This window comes from Convolutriloba macropyga, chromosome 4, assembly GCF_964194025.1.
Source record: "Convolutriloba macropyga chromosome 4, txConMacr16.3, whole genome shotgun sequence".
NCBI classification, from domain to species: Eukaryota; Metazoa; Xenacoelomorpha; order Acoela; family Convolutidae; genus Convolutriloba; species Convolutriloba macropyga.
The window spans coordinates 40,512,637-40,527,448 of NC_134471.1; the positions used below are offsets into that span (position 1 = coordinate 40,512,637).

Here is a 14,812-nt window from a genome sequence, read left to right on the forward strand (position 1 = left end):
AGAAAATGTACTTAATATTTGCTGAAAGTTGCCGTTTTAAATGTTTGAAAACAATATTGTGTTTATTAAGTCTAGCTGCTAACACACAGTCAGATTTTTTAAAAACGATTTGGTCTATAATGCTCCTGAAAGGTCATACAGAACAAATTTTTGAAAAATTTTCAAAAGTTTTTCAAATTGTAGAGGCATTTTTACAATTACCGATGAAATTGCCTCATGAATTCCACACCTAGGTCACAAATAGGTTAAAGAAGAGAATTAAATGAACAATGATGAACTATGGGTAAAATTCACTTGCCCAAAAAAACTTTATTTGGTATAGGAGATCGTTATTGTGTTTTCGTTTGTGCGTGTGTGCGCGTGCGTGTGTATGTGTGTGCGTGCGTGTGTGTGTGTGTGTGTGTGTGTGTGTGTGTGTGTATGTGTTTGTGCGTGCGTGTGTGTGTGTGTGTGCGTGCGTGTGTGTATGTATGTGTGTGCGCTTTTGTGTTTGTGTGTGCGCGCGTGCGTGCGTGTGTGTATATGTGTGTGTGTGCGAGTGTGTGTTTGTTTGTTTGTTTGTTTATTTTTGTTTGTGTTTGTGCACATATATGAGTGTATGCATATGTGTGCGTGTGTGTGGTATGTAAGTTAGAGACGGAGAGAGCTAGTCTAAGATAGTTAGTACCTGTAAGTGTTAAACACAAATAAAGGTAGTGTGCTAAAATTATCAGAAATCATAAAACCATCATTTTTTGTTACAAATTTCGGCTTTGAATCTGTCGAAAACCAGAATTACTTGTTTAGTTTTCACTGTGAAATTTTAAAAAACTGGTTGTATGTTTATGCTCATGAAACATCAAAATTGACAAAAGTTTTCCGTAAAACTTTAAAAAGTTCCATTTCAAAGCTTATTGCCAAAATTACAATTACCGATAGTTACTATTACAAAGTCAACACCGAGTTATTTAGAAAAAAAGTAGCTTAAGGAATGGTGACGAACCGTGATTAAAGATCAGTTTTCAAAGAGGAAATTTAAGATTTTCTTTTGGTGTTCGGATTTTGTGTGTGTGTGTGTGTGTGTGTGTTTGTGTGTGTTTGTGTGTGTTTGTGTGTGTTTGTGTGTGTTTGTGTGTGTTTGTGTGTATGTTTGTGTGTGTGTTTGTGCGTGTGTTTGTGTGTGTTTGTGTGTGTGTGTGTTTGTGTGTGTGTTTGTGTGTGTGTGTGTGTGTGTGTGTGTGTGTGTGTGTGTCTGTGTGTGTGTCTGTGTGTGTGTGTGTGTGTCTGTGTGTGTGTGTCTGTGTGTGTGTGTCTGTGTGTGTGTCTGTGTGTGTCTGTGTGTGTGTCGTGTGTGTGTCGTGTGTGTGTGTCGTGTGTGTGTGTGTCGTGTGTGTGTGTCGTGTGTGTGTGTGTGTGTCTGTGTGTGTGTGTCTGTGTGTGTGTGTCTGTGTGTGTGTGTCTGTGTGTGTGTCTGTGTGTGTGTCTGTGTGTGTGTCTGTGTGTGTGTCGTGTGTGTGTCGTGTGTGTGTGTCGTGTGTGTGTGTGTCGTGTGTGTGTGTCGTGTGTGTGTGTGTGTCGTGTGTGTGTGTGTCGTGTGTGTGTGTGTCGTGTGTGTGTGTGTCGTGTGTGTGTGTGTCGTGTGTGTGTGTGTCGTGTGTGTGTGTGTCGTGTGTGTGTGTGTCGTGTGTGTGTGTCGTGTGTGTGTGTGTCGTGTGTGTGTGTGTCGTGTGTGTGTGTGTGTGTCGTGTGTGTGTGTCGTGTGTGTGTGTCGTGTGTGTGTGTCGTGTGTGTGTCGTGTGTGTGTGTCGTGTGTGTGTGTCGTGTGTGTGTGTGTCGTGTGTGTGTGTCGTGTGTGTGTGTGTCGTGTGTGTGTGTCGTGTGTGTGTGTCGTGTTAGTGTGTCGTGTGTGTGTGTCGTGTGTGTGTGTCGTGTGTGTGTTTGTCGTGTGTGTCGTGTGTGTGTCGTGTGTGTGTCGTGTGTGTGTGTGTGTGTGTGTGTGTGTGTGTGTTTGTGTGTGTGTAAGTTTTGTCTGTCTCTGTTTCAAGCGTTTTTGTTTTTGTCTGTTGAAAAAATACGACATGTTTTTTTGGTTCAAACAGTAATTTTCTCCAATGCATATAAGTTGCTTTCGGATACTCCTAACGATTTCTCTGCGATTTTGACTCTCTCGGAAACTGACCCGCCATCTTGTTAATAACTACTCCAAGTCTATGAAGTATCTTGTTTTGTGGTTAAACAAAACGCTGTGCAACAATTTTTAGGCAAACATTTTTGAATGAAAAATTTTTCTCACTCAAAAAGACGAAAATCGAAAAATTCTCCTTTTAAGATAATCTACGCTCCACAGGGCTTTCAAACCACTTTGTACGCGAAATACATTGATCGGTCAAATTGACTGAACAAAAATGTTTCGTAACTGCTATCTCCCAGTTTTAAGTGGCTCGGAACAATCATTTACATATAAACATAAAATGCCATAATAGAAGCGTGTTATAATCATTGCCATTTAATTTATCGTTTTTATAAATAGTTATTGACCGCGAAACCGGAACTTTGGGATGCTGGGAGCCTTGAGAAATTGTAAAAGAAATATAAATTATTCAATGATGCATTTATTTGTGCAGACTTTGTGGAGAGCGATATGAGACCGGCTGATAGGTTCATGTATCTGCACGGCGAGGGAGATGTGCCTGAAGGCGGCAACACTTTGGATTCTGGATCCACTGGCATGGGAGATGCATCAGCTAATAGCCAACTGTAAGTTAAAGTTGATGAAATGCTCTCAAATGAAATTTGAAACAATTGTGTCGTACGTCTATCAGCTTAAGATTGCTACAACCAAGCAAACTCCTCGCCTGGCATCCAAGAGCAATTCGAAAGACGTTATTGATCAGACGGTACCGATCAGACGAAAAGTTAGCAGTACGAAAAATTGCGTAAAATGACCAGCCGGACTAATTTAATTGCTACAAACTTTGTTTGAGGGCAATTAAACATGTTTAATTACTCTCAAACTAAATTTCCTCCAATTATATTAGTCCTTGCTGGTCATGAATAACCGCCCTCATCTTCTCAGCCGGCTATTATAGCGCTCCTATTTTTATTACGACTCGAAGAGGAGTATTGGAGAAGTCCTTTTTTTAAATCAATTTTATTGGAGTGATTTTTGAAGCGGGAAATGAAACGCGTGAAAAAATTTGGAGTGATTTTGGGGCTGAACAAAAGTTAAGAGCGGAGCGAAAAGGGAGTGGTTTTTGTTCATACCACTGTTTTTGAGAGAGCGAGAAATTGATGTGTGAAAAAGTTTTCTCTAAGCGAGCGAAATTTTTTTGTTCATGTGTGGCTTTTAAAAGCAGTTTTTTTTTGCAAATTTCGATGGTTATGAGGTTTGATTATGATATTGTTTTATTTTTAGGCTTGTTTTGATAGGAATTGAAGGTTTCAAGTAGTTAATTCTGAGTTTAATGCTAATTTGGAGGGTTTTGATCAGTTTTGCTAATTTTTAGACGAAATTAATGATTTTTTGCGTTTTTTTTGTATTATTGCTTTAGTGGGATTTGAATAGAAGCTTGTTACTTAAGGAATATTCAGCTACCAATTGACTAAAGTTTTATTGGTGTAAATCATTCTTTTCTTCGGAAAATGGACAGAAAAATTGAGAAATTTTAAACCATTTTTCCTATTTTTTTTGCAGTTTTTCTTAAATTTTTTTCTTAGTCTTAGACAAGTTTCTTGCCTATTATGACTTGCTCATTGTTTTGCGAGACTTCCATTGCGCTAATTGGAAAGGAATTTTACTCGGCTTTATGTTTCCTTGTACTATTAAAAAAAAACTAATTAAGATTTTCTAGTTTTTTTATTCAATTTGTTTTTGAAAGCCGTTTCTATTCTTCCTTAAATTTTTTATGGCGTTTGTGGAGGTTAATGGTTCACAATAGTTGTTCTAGTTGTGTAGTCAAAAGTATGGGCAGATTTTTCCTTCGAGTCGTTTCCGGAATTCTTCCGGCTATGTTTTTTTTTACTTCGTCGAACAAAAAAATGTTTCGCTTTACCTCATTTTCCCGTTTATTCAACTTTTTGCGTGAAATCTTTTTGACTTCTCTAGGCTAGTTTCTCTCTTCTCTCATTCTGCTAAAAGTGATTTCGAACATCACTTGCTCAGCGAAGCAATTCAAAATGAACAGAGTCAGTATAAAAATTGAAGTCAGAAATAGAAACGGGATAAACCCATAAAGCCCAATTTTAGATGCCCGCTATCTGAACGTCGTTCCTATAAGTATTAGTTACCTCTCTCTAATGCTTATTTGTATTGATAGTAGCCCCTGTAGCCTCTCCAAGAAACAGAAGTATGTTCAACTACGAAATGCCATCAAAATAAATCGGACTTAAAAAATGTTTTTGTACAAAAATCTGTTTTTTTTTTCAATATCTATTTTTTCAATCACGCTTATTGGAATCAACGGCGGCTATTTTCCGGCAATCTGCCGGGTATGTTTTTTTTGTTATTTCTCTTGCTGCCAAATTTTTGTCTGATCGCTTTTTCGTCTGACCATTTGACCTTTCGTCCTCAAAAACGGGACGACCAGATAAAGACGTGAGGGCAATACGTTCTTTTAGAGCCTTACGGCTCACTTGTCCTTAAGTATACGAGACGCCGGAACTGTTAAATTGCTCTCGAACTAAGTTTGAAGCATTATTGTAAATGTGTCTTTATGCAAAATTTTCTCTGGACCGTTTTGTTCCAGGTTTCACTTCTCGAATGACCTCTTCGCACTTGACTTCTTGATTTTTGCGTGACCTAAATCGCTCTGTAGAAATTAAGTATGCTGCTGAAACTAAAGCGATTCAAAGATTAGCTAACAGAAGAACACGAGCTGCGTTGTTTATGCGTTAGTCTATTTCGCAGGAGGGCGGGGGTTCGAGCCCCATTTGAATTAGATTGCCTACCTGTCTTGCTAGAACAATTGTCTGACTTTAGTCGGTTTATGTTTGAGAGACCCCCCCCCCCACTAATTCCAAAGTAACCGCACACGCTCAATTACCCTCTCTGACCATGTTTACCCAACCCATTAAACTACATCAAACTAATGCTAGCCCCCCTAAGCTGCACAGACGCTTGAGAGCAATTCGACCGACGTTAGTTTTGTGAATCTTGGTCAAAGTGAATATTTGAAAGTGCTTTTAATTTTACAGAAGTTACCCACATTATTGGACCTAAAAGAGTTACAGCTCTAGCACGCAATCCGATTGATTGTATTAATAGCCGCGTCAGCAACTCCAGGCGGCTATTATTGCGCTCCTAATTTTCTTAAATCGTCTGACAGATTTTTGTTTCGTCTTACCCTGACTTCTTGGAATTGACTTTTTCAATGACTTCAGTGATTTCTACTGCTTTGCAGTATAAATTTGTGTTAGTGACGTCATTTCTGCTTTTAGGTCAATTGCGTGACTTACCTCACTCAAAAAATGACTTCTGAACTCACTTTTGGAACTTTAAGTTTTATGAACATTTACTAATTAAAGGGCAATAGTGTGCATCTAAGTAGTGCCAAACTTTTATGCCCTAATTCCTGAGTAATAGAGTCTCGAGTTTTAATATCGAATATTAGTTTTAAAAAAGCTCCAATTAGGGCTTTTTCTTTGTGGAGCAAATATGTATCATAAAAATAACAGTCCGAATCTAACCCAAGAAGTCTAGTGGTCTTTTAAAAAGCTGGTGGTCCAGCTGTCAATCTCATTTCTTTAGTTGTTTCAATTCATGGTAGGCCACAAGCGTCTGTCGCGGCTATTTTCCGGCAATCTGCCGGCTGTGTTCGTTTTTTTAGAAAACTTTGGTTGCCTAACAATTTCCAATCATTAATAACACAAAACGTTTCGTTTCGTCGTTTTTAATTGCTCTTGAATGAAGTTCATAGCAATTTTTGTAAACGTGTGTGTCTTTTTTTATGCAAATTTTTTGCTTGACAATTTTGCGCTTTTCTTCTAGAACATTCTTTGACTTCTCAAGTGACTGTTTCACGCTTTCGCTCTTCATTTTTGAGTAATCTCTATTGCTCTTACTCCGAAGTAAAGCTTGTTGATAATATAAATTGGTTGCAGCACATCAAGAAAAAGGTTCTGATGGCGTAGCTGGAAGTGCTTGGGGTTACGGTTCGGGAGGTCAGTGGTTCGAATCCCAGCGGGGGAAAGGTTTTGAAAGGTTTTTTGCACTCAAGAAGAAAAAATTGATCTAGGCTACAGCCCTTGAATTAAATTGCCTCGCCTGTCGTTCAAGAGCAATTCTGCAGACATTTGTCGGTGTATGTTTATTGGTTGGGTAAATTGGTCGGTGTATGTAAATTGTTTTTTTACTGGCTCTACCATGCTTTGAAAGCAAGTTTTTTTAAAATTCGATAAAGCCAATGCTTTATTTCTACATTGAATAAATAAATTTGCCGTGGAACCATATTTGGAAGCTTGAGCACTCTGAAACGAGGCGATGTCTTACTTGAGGCGCTGAAATGGGGTTCTGGGTTATTGATATCTTCTTAAATGGATAGGCAAGCAAATTTATTAGTAATGTTTTTTTGCAATTGTTTTGGCCCTCTCGTTTTTCCAATCTAATGTCTGACCCTTGACATTCACCGAAAGAGACGCCCATTTTAAGTGTTTTTGCTAGGTTCTGGAAAACGTACCGAGGCTGCAGAGAAGCAATAAATTTCCGATATCAACAAGTTTTTACCTTGTGCGGTTCTTGCAGCATGTTTTTTTTGGACAGATTTAGTCAGCGCCTCCACTCGTCTCTTCTGTCACCCTTACGACTCAAGCAAAATTGATTTTTCATGAGGTTAATATGAATTAAAGCCGATCACGAGTTTTGTATTTTTTTTCTAAATTTGAGTACAGGCTGTTAGGAATTTGAAAAGTCTATGTAAAAGGGGTTTCTTTTAAGCGGCTGTGGCATCTGCTAAGCTTCTCTTATTTAGGAGTTGTCCAGTAATCTCATTGGAGTATTTGCAAACGTTAAATTGCTCTCAAATTGCGTTTGTAGCAATTATATTACCCCTGTGGTCTTTTTTGATCGGTGAAGCAGAATTTAGCATTTTGTAAGGAATTTTGCTTAAAAATGTTTTTTCATTTTTGGTTTTCGCTGTCTGCCTTTTTGTAGTTTTAGTCTTTTTGGCAGTCGTTTATTGAATGAGAACCATTTTTCGCAAGTTTTTTGCCAACAATTGTTTCAGTGTTGCAGCTTCTGACCTTTTTTTAAAATTTTATATTTTAAAGAGATTTGGTTTCCGCTTAGTTTGTTTTCCGCTACTCTGTTATTGCTGCACTGAAACAACCGCCGTAAATGCGTATAGGTGCGTTTTGTTTAGAGAGTAGTTGGATGGAGTTGAAGTGCATATCTATTTCTAAAATGGATATTGCATATCTATTTCTAGTCGGTTGGGGAGTTTCCGGCTTATATTTTTTTTGTAAGATGTGTTCACTTTTTTCGGCTTTCTCACGTCAATGAGAGTTCAATATGTTATGGTGATTTTAACAAAGTGAAACGCGAGCACGTTTAAAGCGTGATTTCCAAATTACCTTTAAAGGTGAGTTAGAAATTGGTATTTGAATTAGTTTTCGGTTTTTGAAAGCGATTTTCTTGAGTGCTATTAATTTCTCTTGAGTGGTATTAATTTGGTTTATACATTTTCTAGTTGCGCCTATTTGTAATTGACTGAAATAATCAACTGATAGCCAATGCATTTTAGACTTTGACACTCCATTTTATAATATCATTAAATATTTGATTTTTTCCTTATTCGTTTTTCTGCTGTCTTGTCACTTAATCTCATTAACGACAGGCCTCTTTGGTTGCTTATTAGCTTTGAGTTAATTGCAATAATTGTTCCAGTCCCTATCTATTGCGTTTCTTGACTTTGTCTTTTGGTTTCCAAACACTTTGAGCGAGTTTTTGGAGTTCTTGCGAAAATTGATTGTTTTTTTATTTAGCCTGATTGGTGAAAGATTCCAGCGCTAACATGGAATAAGTGAATCTAGTTAGTCGATTGATTTCTTAGCAGTCGTTTTTATGATTTTCAAAAAATAAAGATATCTTTCGTCTTGCCTATTTTTGTTGTTACTGTCTTATCGCTTAGTTAATAACTGAATATAACTGTGAAATTATGAATCTTATATGGCTCCCATTTGTTGTTGTATTGTTAATTGCTCTCAAACGAAGATTGTAGCAATTATATTTGACCTCTGTCGGTCTTTTTTATTAGATTTTTCTCTTGACTGAGTGTTCATCTGATCCATTTGACATTTCGTCCTCAAAAACGGGATAAACAGGTAGCGCCCAGCGGGCATTAAGTGCTCTGAGAGCCTTTCAGCTCACTAATATCAAAGTGTGCGATTCATAGAAATTGTTTTAGAGACTTATACATATGGTGTGAAGGGTGGTTCTTAGAGGTTGAAGACCCCCCCCCCCCCCCCCACACACACACACACACACACACACACACACACACACACACACACACACACTTTTGTCCCACCCACCATCAGCCCACCGGTGCACCCCCCCCCCCGTGGCTAGCTACTGACGAAGCCAACCGCTCGCCAGTCGTTCGAGAGCAATTCGCCCGATATATATTCCTTTTTTTAGCCATTGGAACTGCTGAAAGGTTTTTCATCTTTTAAAGTTTTATGATATGCCGTGATTAATGATTTTGGCATGTAGTTATGCCCAAAGATTTTATGATTTTTTTCCTACTTCTTTATTTTTTGCCTTTTTTTGGTTTCTGTTTGATTGTTTCCCGAAAGGTTGTTTTGTTTTCTCATTCTTGGGATGCCTGGGGTCATTATGTTCTATGAATAGTTGTGATTTTTACTGATTCTTAAACCACGTAACTTGAAAACTGGTTTTGATTTCTTTGATTTTTCGTTCTTTTGCGCTATTTTTATTCTTTTTTGTCCTGTCAATTTATCTCATTAATGCCTAATTTTATCAGCTTTCTAATAGGGCATAAATGAATGAAGAGTGCATGACTATCAGTTTTTTCTTAATACTTTAGCACTATTTAGTACAATAGTTTTGAGATTTGCATTTTTCTTCTTGACGTTTTTGCTGCTTGGGCTCATAAACTACGGGGCCTATCCGCTTTCTAATGAGGCCTTTTAAAATCTTTTTCTGTGTTTCAGTTGACATCCGTTAGCCTTTTTTTACTTTGATTCTCTTTCTTTGCGTAAGGTAATGATTTTAAGTTTTTCTCGTAAATGTTTGTTTTGATGCCCTGTTGCTTAAGCTCATAAAGGACAGTTTTATCCGCTTTATAATTACATATTAGGGCTTTCAGTACGTTGTTTCAGTTGATACGTTATGATATTTACGACTGGGATTTCATTTGTTTTCATAAAAATTTAGTTAATTTTTTTAAATAAAGCCATTATTTGTAGTTCTTTTGAAGTCCCGTTTCTTAGGCACAATACAGAGAGGTCAGATCGGCTTTCTAATGAGTCGAAAATGAATTTGTGGTTTTATTTGATAATCACTGAGCTACCGACTGTTGTAACCTTGAATTTCTTAGTTTTCATAGAGTTCAATTGAAACTATGAGTTTTAACCGTATTTGATGTGCGTAATGTTATATCAATGGCAGATCGCATTGGATGAGCCTAGAGATTAGGCATATAGAGTTTTTAATGGAGTGAGTTTAGAACGAACATTTTAAAGTAATTTGATAATTTGACACTACTTGTTTTGGCAACGTTTTAATGTCTCAGCATTAAAGTATGAATAAAGTAAAGCGATAGCTGGGGCTATTATTGGCCTTCTCTTGGTTTTTTTTATTTCGTCGCGATTTTTGTTACGACCATATGACGTCACAACCACTTCAAATCTGCTTTTTGTTCATTCATTCATGCAATTTCAACTGAATTGCGTGCGTGACGTCATTTTTCGCTCTTAGTGGAGCGAGTTTCTTTCTTCATTCGCCTGATTAAGTTTTTGGTCACATTTGACTTACCTTACTCTCAAAAATGACTTCCTCACTTTGAAATTGACTTTTATTTACTTTAATTCAAAGAGATAAGGCCAAATGGGTATGTGTCACTCTAAAGAAGGTTATTTGATAGCAGTTAATAGAGGCAGCAAAAACCTATACAGATTTTTAATCAAAATATATCATATCAGCCTTCAATGAAAAGACGATTTTTTGGTCTGTCTTTTTTACTGTTTTTTGAGACTGCAGATCTACGAAGCTATTGCGGCTATTTTCTGGCAATCTGCCAGCTATGTTAATAACTTCCACGCCACTGATAAATGAAATTGGATTTTCTCATCTCGTGCTTTTTATCTTACAACTTTAATTTGATTGGTTTTCTTCAAAGATGGTTTGTTTTTCTTGAACAGTAATTTAGCAGTTGTTATCAGATTTAGTAACACTACCGATGTTCTAAAAGAAGAGTTATGAAAGTTGTTTCTTTTTTGTTCTTTTGTCGATTTTCCTGTATGTACGGTTATATGTTGGAACATTTTGTATGAAATCATCCTGACTTTTCTGAGCTAGTTTCACTCTTCTCTCATTTGACTAAAAGTAATTTCAAGCAGCAGTTGCTCAGCCAAACAATCGAGAATCAACAGAGTCAAAGGAAATCAAAAATAGAAACGTGATAAACCCATAAAGCCCAAATTGAGAAGCTTCCTAATTGAATCTTGTTCTCTGAATTCTTATTTACCATATTAACGCTTATTGGTATTGATACTAGCACCTGTGCTTTCTAGTTAAGAAAAAGAAGTTCGTCCAACTACGATTGAACATAAAAATAGTTTTCATTTTCAAATTTTTTTTACAACAATTTTTCATTATTTCTGATCTTTCAATCGCAATTGCGGTTATCGGAATCAATGGCGACATATGTTTCCAACAATCTTTCGAGCCTGATGTTTAATGAAAAATTTCTGGTTGACCGTTTGTGTCAAAAATTATCTGTCGCTCGCTTGAGTGTTTTCGTCCAAAGAAACCATACTGGTAAATTCCGAGGGCATTAAATTGCTGAACTGCGCTCATAGAAAATTACTAAGCGCCACTCGTACCGTTCACTGAAGCTGCCAACGAACACTCGAGAAAGCGGAAATTCATGATGTGAAAAGTGATTTTGCAGGTTGGGGTTTCCCCACTTTCATTCCCTGCTTTTATTTCCCGCTTAGGCTAGGCTTCTAAGCTTTAGCTACGTACAACGAAAGGCGCTCGCCAGTCGTTCGAGATTAATTGGTTTTTAGAAATATTTCTACTAGAGTTCACATCTTTGATAGTTCGAAAATTTTTAAAAAATCACAATTGCATGTGTTTCAGGGCCCACCTTATGTCGCATACACTCTCAGCTGAAGAGGAGGAGGCTTTCAACATGTTCCTGTCTCAGATGTCCTGATTTCATTGGAGTAACTTCAGCAATTGGTTGTATTTTGTTGAGACCAATAAAAAAATCAACTAAATCATCATGCAGCCAACATCACTACAAAACGCCCGAAAATGTAGAAAACAACCACTTACTTTTTCCCGGCAAAAAGTTTTACGCCATCAGTTTTCAAGTTTCATGTTGCAATAGTTACACAAACAACGGCGTGCGAAACAAACCCACGTGAGCTCTGTTAGGATGAAAACAATCCAAGCACAATTCCAAAAATCACAAAATTTATCAGCGAATACTCCATATAATGCATATTGGTCTCCTTCATCGTTTCTTCGGCTAGTCGGGACAAAAACTGACATTCATCACATTTGTGCTACGTCATTTAAAAATTATATATGTTCGTGTACATATTTTCGAACACAGCTGTATCCTTCTTTTCGCCGAATAATTGTTCTTATAAGATTCTTGTGGGTATGCATTTTAATGATTTTCCTAACCTAATAAGGACACCGTATCATAATAAATGTACAATATTATAAAGATTTAGAAATATTAATTGTGGATGTCAGATTGGACTGGCGAAGAAAAGGAAACAATTACTCTGTACCCTATGTAGAAGTTGCTTCAGTATACGAATTGCTACCTACCTCTTTCGAAATGAAATGAACATCTATGAAACACGAAGCTGCCCTTTTTTCTCAAATTTTAAAGTTCACTCTCGGTTTTGATATTGGCTTAGGTTATTATCGTGGTGTGCGATACATCCTTCTTTGAGTAGTAAGACGGAGAAATCTTGTCGCGTGCATTAGCATAGATCAAATTATTCCAATTAGTTTATTTTGTTTGATGTTTTGATTTGTCCAAGTACATTTTGCAAATTTGGATACCGTTTTAAATTTGTATTTGTACTTTAATTTGTTGACTTTAAGTGATTATAATGTTTTGTGACATTTTCATCTGCGCATGACTGCCCATGGGTAATTGACTCGTTTGATTAATCTATAGGAAGTTTTACATCTATGGCAACACCCCCCCCCCCCCCCCCCCCCTCCAAGCTCCCCGTGAATTGGGAAATCGCTTTTGATTATTATGCCCGGAAGGGGATGGGTGGAAATTGTCCGTTTTACCAACTGGTTACGTTACAGCTGTTTTAACAGTCACAGCGCAAGTGAATAGAAGCCGCACAAGTGCAATTTTAAGTGACCATTTTATTCATTTGACTGACATTGCGCAGAGTTACCATTGACGTAACTATTCACATCAGTTGTTATGTTGCATAGGTGAAAGAGTATATCCAAAAAGATTGAACAAACACTTGAACAAAATTTTGACCCGGTTTATATTGATATTGACTTATTTAGCCTATTAAGATGTAGGCGGTGGGAATGGCTATTTCCCCAATTGTACATTAGTTTACGCTGTTGACATATTCATTAAATATGGGCAAAAGGGTCCTAAAAATACTAGGGAAAGCTGTAAGCTACTGGATGCGGTTACAAGTTGTTGGTCAATGATAAATCTGGTTTACTGAAACGCGTGGGAATTGCAATGGTCTGATTTATATGTATTTGAGGGTCGTTCAAAATGTGAATAAAAGCGTGCTGTCTAAATGCATTATGTGCAGATATAAATTATGTGATTTAATTTGAATATAACGAAATGTCAAATTATTTATGACCGCAAATGACCACAAGCTGAGGCGCCGAATTTTTTTAAAAGAAAATTTGGGCTCAATTATCTCCAATTGAGCGAGGGATCTTTTCGGCTGTATGCACAGTGATCATCAGGTGGCAATCTGTTAGTTTAATGCATGCCATTTTCTGTCTGAAAATCTATTTTTGGACCAACAATAGTTTTCTTTCAAGCTTGACAGTCGTGGTAATTTCGATGATGTATTCATTTGATGTCGAGAGAATGAGAATGAGAATGAGTTCAGGCATCGGCAATGATCCGTTGAGAATGAGTTCAGGCATCGGCAATGATCCGTTAATTAATCAGCTGAGCAAATCAGACTATTTATGTTAGCAAATCTTGGTTAGCAAGACGTAATGGATAAGGACGATTGGTGACTTCAGGCCATTGATGAATTAGTACCTCAATAATTTGCTTTGAAACATGAAGATACATCAGAATTGAGAATTATGATGCATTAAAACTATTTAAATTTCAAGTTTTCATTCCAAAGTATCGAAGATGCGAATATGCTAGGAAATAATTTTGATTTAAAAAACCGCCTTGAGCGAGTGAGTGTCATTGACAAATCAAATATTGTACTTGACTGAACAGCTTTGGAAAACAAGAGAAGGCATTTACGAGAAATCCGAATCAAGATATACATATACCAAGCGTACAGCTTTTAATTGGTTCATAAAGAAAATTAAAAATATTTCATGCCGTAATTTTTCCGTTGTTACTACCGCCGCTCTACTACTACTCAGTGGGCTCTATGTAGCAGCGCGGAATAGCGTAGATTTTGACTTAGCCGAAAATCAGAACGTTAAGAAGACTTACAAAAGTTTTGAATGAAATTGCAATAGTTGAAATTTTAGCTAGCCTAGAGAACAATAAGCCTAGTGTAATAGCTGTCAACAGACTACCAGCACTAAGAATTGTCACAACGTGATTTGACCATAGCGAGAAAATTAATTCAGAAACGATGTTTTCTCACAATCGATTGCTGCGTCGATTAATTGCTCTCGGATGAAATTTGAAACAATTATTGGAACGTTAGTGTTAGCTGTCAAAACTTCCATTGTGTCAAAGTTACTTACGGTTCAGTTTCTTGGGAATAGTATCTTCAATAACAGTTTTTTTTTTCGAAGAAATGAACTGAATTGTTTTCTTCCTGTGTATTTTGGACGTTTTGCTATCTGTTTTGTGGACGTTTTGGTATTTGTTTTGTTTGTTATACGAGGCTATTATTTTAAGAAGGCTGATATTGTTGTCTTCAGTTGCTTCAATTCTTTGAATTGTAATTCAGAATTTGTCCTGTTATGTTTTTTTACTTCGTCGACCGAAAATTTGTTCCGCTTTACATCGTTTAGCTACTTCGATATTTTGCACTTCGATATTTTGAACTTCTTCGATATCAGAACTTTTTCTGATTTCTCTATCCTAGCTTCACTTGTCTCATTCTGCTCAAAGTGCTTCTAAACAGTAGTAACTCAACATTGCTATTCAAAATGAACTGAGTCAGTATTAAAAAAGCGAAATCAGAAATAGAAACTGGAGAAACCCATAAAGCCAGATTTTAGGTGCCCGGTACTTGAACTTTGTTCTTATAAGTATTAGTTACCATTTCTACTGCAAATGGGTATTGATACCGGCCCTTGTATGCTCACTAAGAAACAGGAGTTTGTGCAATTATGAAATGACATCGAAATGAGTTCGCACTTTAAAATTTTGTACAAAAGTTAATTTCCGTTTTGTTGTTCTTCCAATCCCAATCGTGGTTA

The 14,812-nt window shown here is 36.9% G+C and overlaps 1 protein-coding gene across 2 annotated transcripts in view; it reads left to right on the plus strand.

Moving 5' to 3' along the window:
- Positions 1-11,828, plus strand: part of LOC142337669 (polyadenylate-binding protein-interacting protein 1-like) — a 509,163-nt gene extending 497,335 nt beyond the window's left edge. The window contains exons 11-12 of one of the 2 annotated variants that reach the window (XM_075387086.1): positions 2,604-2,736; positions 11,300-11,828. In XM_075387086.1, coding sequence (XP_075243201.1) covers positions 2,604-2,736; positions 11,300-11,375 — 209 coding nt within the window. In that variant the 3' untranslated portion in view covers positions 11,376-11,828. The remainder of the gene's footprint in view (positions 1-2,603; positions 2,737-11,299) is intronic. The other variant, XM_075387087.1, reaches the window with a different exon arrangement.
- The last annotated feature ends 2,984 nt before the right edge of the window (positions 11,829-14,812 follow it).